This window comes from Aptenodytes forsteri, unplaced genomic scaffold (genome assembly GCF_000699145.1).
Source record: "Aptenodytes forsteri isolate BGI_AS27 unplaced genomic scaffold, ASM69914v1 Scaffold94, whole genome shotgun sequence".
Taxonomy (NCBI): Eukaryota; Metazoa; Chordata; class Aves; order Sphenisciformes; family Spheniscidae; genus Aptenodytes; species Aptenodytes forsteri.
Window position 1 is genome coordinate 5,886,776 of NW_008795017.1, and position 9,095 is coordinate 5,895,870.

Genomic DNA, 9,095 nt, shown 5'->3' on the forward strand with positions numbered 1-9,095 from the left:
GAGGGGCAGAAGGGTTTGCCTTGCTTGCAACGAGGGGAAGAAGGGGAATGCAAGGAAACCGTGATGGTCGTGGCTGTTTTGCAAGCACTGTTTAGCGAAAACAGCTGCTTTCCTCTTGTTGGTTTATGTATGGAGCAACGACCGGCTTTCTTCCGTAAGGCACGGGGACACAAAAGGAAAAACACCGAGCTGGAGAGATGAGTAGGAGCTGTCCGGCTGATTTAGTAAAATGCAGCGTGTGCCCTTGCCCGAGCCGTAGCAGGGGCGACCCAACACGAGCAGTCCCTGGGGGGCACCCTGCGGAGGTCCTGGGGTCGGGGAAGGCAGGCGGGAGGCATAAAGCATCTTGCTGCAGCTCTGCTCCTGGGCACCTTCGCTCCCCTGGAATATGCAGGAAAAAAACTGGCGAAGGCCGGGGGCTGGGGGGAAATGCAAAGCCTCCCCTCACACACAGCCAATTACTGTGGAAAGCTCCAGTTCAGGTTGTCTAGTATGAGACCTTATACTGCAGCCCGAAGATGAGGAGATGAGCTTGAGAAGCCGCTTGTCTTTTCTCCTCTAAATTGACTAGCTTTCCCCTCTTATTTAACATAACAGAAGATAATCTTTTTTTCTCCTCAGATATTTATGGATAGTTGTGTCTTTCGTAATGGCTGTCAGCTGAACAGCGCAAGGTATTTTAACTGTCTTCTCCCAACACAGCCCAGCGCACTCAGCACGTAACAAATGCTTTTCATCACAAGGAGAATCGTCACTATTGTTCTCCATTTCGGCCTAGATGCTGCCCTTGGCACCGTGCAAGCAGCCCCCTGGGCTAAATACAGACTGCATCCAGAATTATAGATCTCTTGTGAATGCAGTCACACATTCTGCTATTATGGTTCTGGGTTATATTTTTAAAAAAAAAAGAAATTACAGGCAAACTTAAGAAAATAGAAACATTTATTGAAATGTGCAACATACTCGTGAAATATTTAGCACGAATTATGTGACAGTATCATTTAAAAAGTCATAATTTGTAACATTCAAATATATCAAGCATTCTTTACGCTGAAAAAGACGGCAACTTAAAATGCATCTTAAATGACAGTTTTATTCATTACCCAAGGTACATTCATGATTTTAACTGAAGTAATTCATTCTTCCAAATGCTCATTCTCTACAAATTTTAGATATGAACAGCTGCATAATGCTAGTAAACTACAGTGTAAGTTCCTTCCCAATTCAGCATCTTTAGCAAGTGCTTAGCTGCAGTACTATGAGATTATACATGAAAACACAGTTAAGCATACCTGTGTTTACAGGACTTAAAATGTGCATGTAATCTCTAAGCTTGGGAGTAGCCCTACTGAATTCAGTATTATTTTTCTAGTCCCATGATGAAAGTTAGGCCCAATTACAGAATGAAAGCCTGAAGTCCATTTTTGGTCCAACGTGAACTGTGTTTATAGATTTAAAAAAATAAACCAGGTTAATCAAGCTGTAGCCAAAGAAATTTTTGAGATTTTACACAAAAATGAATTTTGCATATGAAAATACCAATAGCTATTCTTTAACTTCATCGACCGTCTGTCAAACTTTGTTATGTCAAATTCTTCATTTCCAATGTACAGGACTAGCATTTCCTTTGGAAAAGAGTATCACACAGAGCAGAAACTTTTGCTTAATTATGTATGGTAGCAAGAGGAGATATAAAATCCTTAGGATTTTAAGAAGATAAGAACTTAGAACCTTCTGATAAAAGCCATCATCAATGTCTTTACATTATTTACTGGATTTTCACATTTTCAGCTCGTTTGTTTATCCTGTAGCTTCCTCCGTAGCCACAGAGGATCTCTTGCAGCAAAAGAATAGCCATTTACAGAGAAAACTGCAAAGCAAAGAATAGCAGGATTTCTGGATCTGAATTGGAGTTTGTACGCCTCACATCTGCGTGCTGTGATACAGCTGGCATTTTCTGCAGAAGCAGCAAGCTGGTAGATTTAGTGGTACATTGCTGCACTAAATGTCTCCCCATGCTGGGACTGAGCCAGCAGCAAAGGAAAATGCTTCTTTTCTATCGTGCAGCGTAGGTGCTGAGGAAGAGGCTAGATTTAACATTTGAGCAATGGGAATGCAGAGGAAGTCAAACCCCACCGTTACATAAATTTGCACTGCCCATAGTTCCCACTCAGGCAGAATTCCAACTGAGGTCAGCGAAACAGCTGCCAAAAGACTGTGGGGTTAATGTATATGGGCCACATTTTAAATGTCACTTAGTACTAATACAAGAAAAAAACCCCCTGAAATTTAAGTGTCTAGGAAGTGTTGTGATTGCAAAATGCAAAATACAAAGAGACAAAAGAGCACCACTGAGACCATGTATTTACAGTTAGGATAGTAAAAATAGAAACTGAAGGAATTATAAATGGAAACATTTTCACAGTGTATTCAGAGATGCACCTTCCTTTATTCAGAAATAGCAGCTCCTACTTATGTGCTTTCCCCTTCAACTTTGAAGATGCATTAGGTGAATGCAAAACATTTATCTTGAAAAACTCTTTAAAAAAAATCAACTAGCATTATCAGAAAAAGGAAAAAAGGTGTAATTTTCTCTACATGGTACATTTAATGCATGCTGGCTCCCAACTGCTGCAAATATTTAAATGTGTGAGACAGTCCAGGCATTGAGTTCAATGGACAGTAAGAAGGAGCAGCGCCAGCTCACTTCTGCTTTGTGCAATGCTTATCCCCGTGCCCTTCATACAGAGCTTTGGGGCAGATGGGACTAGTTAAATTTGGAAAACTGTAATTATAAAGTCATAAAATTTGCCAGAAAACCAAGAACAAGGGCAGCATATTAGATTACTGTTTTTGCAGGGGTTTTTGACTTTTCTCTATTTTATGTTGATGCTGCCAGCTCTTAAAATCAGACAGCTATCACAAAACCCAATTAGTTTCACTTAACACCTGCATGTTTGTAACCAGCAAGTAAGAATGATTACTGAGCCAAGCAACCTTTAAAACAAGGTTACATGATATATGAACTTTGTTGTTTGTATTCCATGGCTTAGCAAAATAAAAACCATGCGAATAACACAGACAGTATGCAACAGAAGATACGTTAGGTGTGCTACATAGCAGTAATTCATTTCAGAAGGAATCTTCATCAGAACTGTATGTATGGGGAAAGAAAAAAATGTTAAAAATATTAAATCAATAATTGCAGATAAAAGGGAAATGGAGGAAGTTACGAATAAAATGCAAACATTGTTTTCACTGTAAATATTTGTTAGAACTAAGGTCATTGCCAATGTGAAATAAGAAGTTGCTCATCATTGGGTAAAACGTACTTTTATGTTTTAGGACAAATACAATATTTTTTCATGACTAAAAATACATTTTCACAGAAAATTACATCCCCCAGCATCTTTTGCAAATATCGTGTGTGTATATGGAGGAGAGGGAGAAGAACAACAGACGCTTTTACAGTTAAGTCTTAAAGAATGAAAATTGCCAATTTTTTCATCTTGATTTCCTTTTAAATATACTATTACAGATAACGATTCCTAGATTCTGACCCTCTATTACCCCTGAAAAAGGCAGTGGCTGCTTCCAAAGGACTGCAAGCTGGCCCTCTTGTGATCGAGTGAGGAGCTGCAATCTACCTTTCCATATGAACGAGGCGGAATACGTTCCCTGATAAGTTTCCACTTATCCATCATTACATCTATTTATAATGAATTAGAGATTGGGGTGGGTTTTGGTTTATTTTCTGGCATGCACGCGTACGTATTATCTTAAAACTGTTTCCTGTGTGACATTACCAAAACAGTTTGCCCTTAAGTCCTTCATACAATGGACTAGAAAGTCGATTTCAGAGATCTATTTACATGAAAGCTCAGTAGGTACTTGGTAATGTTCAACCAAACAATAGATAAGAACATAACCTACATTCTAAAAACATTTAACACATTCATATATAGAGTTATACTGAACATCAATCTGTATAATATACCAAGTGTAGTAAAAAGCATTAGATATACACATATGTACATGCACATATATAGACACCCATTTTCTTTACATAATGCACCTGCCCTAACTCAGTATATTGAGTTACCAGTCCAGTTTCATGTCTGCTTTACTCCACACATACTTTCCTCCTCTTCTTAGGAACATCTTCTCATCAAATCCACTGAATTTTATAGCTGCTTCTACGCCAACATCTAGGATAGACTTGGAAGGCTCTTTCCGTCCATTTCTACAGTTTAGAAAACGCATCTGAAACATCAATAGGTAAGGCATTAGAGAGTCAATTTGTAAAAGCTTAATTTTTCTACAGAATTAAACAAGTTGCACTGCAATCCCACAAAAGCCTACGTAAGCGCATGAACAGTTTCACTGCAGTCCTTAGAAGGCTCAGAAGCTCACGGTTAAACACACTGACACATCTTAGCAGGAACAAAGCTATACCGTAATTCCTGAAGATTAAATGTTTGCCTTTCAGTTACACGTAAACTAAGTAGGCTCTTTGAAACTTAACTTTCAGGACAAGATCCGTATTTTTAAATTAAAGAAAAACAGCAAAGGCATCCTGCAAAAATACACATCTACACTTTTAAGATTCGTGATGCAATGATCATGCGTGCAACCTGATGGCAACTCCTCCTTAGGTCATACTAATTCAAGTTCTCAATATGTTTGATGGGAAAAAATTACATCTAGTCCTTGTACTATGTGGTAAAATTATTTTATAGAATGCACAGTAAATAGAATTGGTTATCACTGTTGTATACATACATATATTAGCATACAAATACCAAGTATCAAACGAAGACTTACGTATTCATCCAGAATGAGGTATGAATCCCTCATCTGTAATAGAAAAAAAGAAAAAACTAAATTAATATATAAACCAAAATTTCATTCTAATGAAAAATCAAGGACAAAACAAACAAATCTTCCTTCAAAGCCTGATACAAATCTTTGAAACAGGTAGTGTCTTCCCACTATTTCAGTGAGCTTGGAGCAAATTTATAGAAATAAACAACAGGATTACTAGCATGACTTAATGCATGAATAAACCAGTAATTCTTTGAATATGACCTCTCAAGTGCCTAATTGACATGTGGGTGCCCAACTGGATAAAGGTGTTTTAAATAATATCCAAGTTTTCTATTAAATTCTACATCAGCAGAACTTACACTGTTTTGCATATTGGAATGATTGTCATTTTCCAAACAAATGACATGACCATTTTTGCTGGGGTGTTTAATTATCACCCCAGCGGACAAAGGTGTTCTCCCAGCTCAAAGGCAATCTCCCAGCTCAAAAAGCTCTCAGGTCTACACCAGGGAACAGGCCAACAGCTGAAATAAGACATGTTTGCTCAGCTAACTGGACATCTACAAAACCCTCCCTAAAATTCTGTAGGTAGCTGGAGCTTGCTGCTGTGTAGAACGGGAAATCTGTTTGATCAATTTGGTGCCCATCTTTCACACAGGTTTAACAGAAATCAGAAACAGTCTTCTAGAACCAAACCTACTGAGGGAAGTCTACCCTTTTTTTGTAGGACTTCTTACATGGAAAAAAATGTAGAAACAGTTCTGGGTTCTCATCTAAACACCTTCTCTGATAAGTGCTCTCTCCCACCGAATGCCTTAAACACTAGACTGCACATCTATGTCTTCATAGTAGAGGCAACCCAGTCTGCTCACTTGAGCTCTCTCTATATTAAAAAGTAAACTGTAAATGAAGAGTATTCATCTGTGGAGAGGAAAAGGAAGGCGAGATGGGAGATCTAAGGCATTCCTGAACTTGGTTCAACTTAGTAACCCTCACTCAGTTCATAAACTTTCCTAACAGTGAGTCTTCTAACTCTCCTCATGCCATGTATAGGGTCTGTAAGCATCTTACAAAAGATCCTGAGCTCCACCCTTAAGGCACTTTACTGCAGCTAACGTAAGCTGGATGGCAGCTCATGGAGTTAACTGCTGGGCTCTGCAGTAGCGCAAGGAGTCTCCTTGTGAATAAAGAGTCTGAACGTGCAGTCCAAAGGAGTTCAGATAGACAATGTTAAAAATGCGACTTTATTGTGGGAGGGAGTACCTAGTAAGATATGTCAGGCAAAAATACTAGCTCTTGTTCCTCAATACCCAACATAATGCTGACTGGGATGACATCTTACTTCGTGTAGGTCGATGACACCGCCATAGCATAACATGGTGAATCTCTATTAGGAAACTAGGCTTAGAGTATAAAGTGTGTTTACATTAACATCCAACCTTTTCAGGATCTTGTGCCCTGATGGGGAAGAGCTATTCAATTGCAGAGGGCTTAATTATTGTTTAGAGTTCACCACTCAGCTGTGGAAAACTCAGTTTTTCCAGTTTCTGTGCTAATACTTTATACATCCATCTCACTGAGCAGAGGCCCACACAATGCTGTAAGAGAACTCCCGCTGGTTTCCACAGGATTGGGATCAATGGGTTTTTACTCTTCTGTTAATAACTTTGTGCTCAATAAAAAGCCTTAAAGAAAATTAAAAACCTTGGCTTCCACCATAACAAAACCAGTTGCTGACAAAGTTGTACTGTACCTCTTCTAAGCCAATACTAATAGGGAAAGTGTTAGTTGCCATGAAAGCTTCTAGTTCTTTCCCATCTTTCCAACTTTATTTCAAAATAAAGTAACAAAAGGGCAGTTTCAATTTTACCTTCTGATTAGATTCCGGTACCAAACAGGAGATATCTTTGTGGCGATCCAGGAATTGTTCAAAGTCTTCATCGCTGATAACAAATTTCTCTGCTTCTCTCAGGGCATCCTCACCACTGTTCTCCCCTTCGATGAGCAGGCACTGGAATACCTGAAGACAAAAGGCACCTGGTTAAGATTTGATGTTTTCATTTGCCTTGAGTATAAAAGACTGTCACCATGACAAAAACCTTCAGTTGTCTCAGTAGCGATGACTTTAATTTTTGTCAGTGGAGCCATACTGACACAAATTGTGATAAGTGAATACTATACGAAGGGCATGGTGCAGATTTATTTTTAGCAAATTAACATTACATAGTTATAAATGTAATTATACAGTCGTGGTTCCTGACCAGATTTCCACAGAAATCTTAACTGCTCTGGTCTTAATAAGGGCACGGATAATAAAAGCTCAAATTAACTTTTGATTGAACCTCAAATAGTATGGCTGTATTATAAAAGCCAGTAAGTACTATGTACAGTGCAGACTGTTAAGTCAATCTGTATTTTTGAAGTTTTTAACCTGATTTGTGACTGTAAGTTTAACTAGCTTCAGATGGTCACAGAAAAGATAGAGAAGACTCCCCAGAAACAAAATGCAATAGTTTGTCTACTTAACAGCCTCCTTCTAATGGCCAAGTCCTCAACTACATTCAGACTTTGGGGGGAAAAAAGGTGCCTTTGCCATCAACGTGCTCTGTAACCCCAGTAAGAAAGTAGGCCAGGAAGCTTGATAAAATATTAAAATGTATGTCGTATTTTCCTTACACCCCTTTAGTAGGACCAAGATTTCACAGTCATTTTTTTTTTTCCTGGGAAATCATGCGTGTACACCAATTTCCATGAAGCAAATAATGAGAAATTATTCCGTAAGTTCTCCCATATTTATAAGTCATATTATCTGTGCCCATTTTCAAACTGATAACATAATGTATTTTATACACTTCTAGTAGAAAATATATGCACACTAACCACTCACACTCTGTAACAGAACATTAATGTCTACTGTACACTTATATATTGCTGATATATTAACTCTAATGTATCATTGTACACTAACTTTTCCTCATTTTCTCGACACCATGACACATTTTCAAATGTTAAAGACCTTCTATCTTACTTTAAGTATCGTAAAAAACTTAGATGTATGTACGCTGAAACATGTATCGTAGCACTGACAAGAAATCTTCCAACGCTAGCCCAGGCTGCAGCTGGAGATGTGACTGAGGTTCAGACAACTCCAGAACTTCATCATTACTTTTCTCTGAACAGGAAACCTATGGTATACACCACTTTCTTACCTTCCAGCGCACAGGGTTGAGTGCCTTGATCTGCTCATTCATATCTTCCTCAACATTAAATCTGTTGATCACTGAATTTATTTTGAAAGCAACAGCATACTCTCGGCACCACTGTCTCAGTTTATGCAGGTTTTCCACGTGGTTCTTCTTTCCTTGACCACGGCCAATTAAAACATTGACATTCTCATCAAAACTATCACATGAAATTGCCAGAATGTCTAAATATTCACCTGAAAGAAAGTTTTAAAAAATTAATATTCAGTCCTACAGTTAAAAGCTGTCAGGACTCTGCCCACTTTCACTTCCTCATGATCTGTCACAAAGTGCCATGTAAATACAGTTCTGTGAAGTCATCACATCAACCACAAAAGCCACAGCAGCAGCAGCATCAAAACACGTATTTTGTGTGTGTGTGCGTCCAGCATTATAGAGACAGTCTGAGCTATTATTTTATTATACTATTATACCGAACAGGCGATAGTACAAACTGCCTGTCTTCACAACATATAATTAACAATATTTCACTGGTATTTGCGTTTGGTTTGCATTTACTGTAAATGAACCACTAACCAACCATCTCCCACTTGCACCGAAAATCATCTTTCGGAGAGGCTGCCCCGAGGAGGCTCCCAAACCCTGCCAGTGCTTCCGTGCACAGTGGTTTTTCCTTACCGTACTTCTTGAACCACCGTTCCCTGATCAGGCTGCCGTTGCTAACAATGCTGACACTTGGCAGCTTCAGCTCCTGCTTGCAAAACTGGACCAGTTTGCCTACAAATTCGCCTCTGTCCTGAAGAAACGGTTCTCCTCCCGAGAAATTTATTTTCTCCATTCCTAGAAAAGGACCAAAGAAAGATGCTGCGAACCTCTGCCTGCCTATTTGCCCGCTGCTTCCACACCCTGTCAGTGCCGGACCGCAGCGATATGAAGAGGGACCCCGGCCGTGTAGTTACAGGGATAACTTCTCCGGCGCCGCTTGGTCCTGCTGGGACGCGGCCGCCGCGCACGCCCCCGCCCCGGCTCCCACCGGCGGCACCCCCCCACTCACCCGCCTCCTTG

General features: G+C 39.5%; 1 protein-coding gene across 1 annotated transcript; it reads right to left on the bottom strand.

The window, feature by feature from the left end:
- Positions 1–4,086: 4,086 nt before the first annotated feature.
- Positions 4,087–9,089, bottom strand: RSAD2 (radical S-adenosyl methionine domain containing 2). The gene is made up of 6 exons (XM_009275595.2): positions 9,085–9,089; positions 8,709–8,870; positions 8,037–8,266; positions 6,698–6,847; positions 4,825–4,857; positions 4,087–4,263 (listed from the first exon to the last, which is right to left on the bottom strand). Exons 2-6 carry the CDS (start codon positions 8,866–8,868, stop codon positions 4,099–4,101), a joined length of 738 nt encoding a protein of 245 aa, XP_009273870.1. The 5' UTR covers positions 8,869–8,870; positions 9,085–9,089; the 3' UTR covers positions 4,087–4,098.
- Between the last annotated feature and the right edge of the window lie 6 nt (positions 9,090–9,095).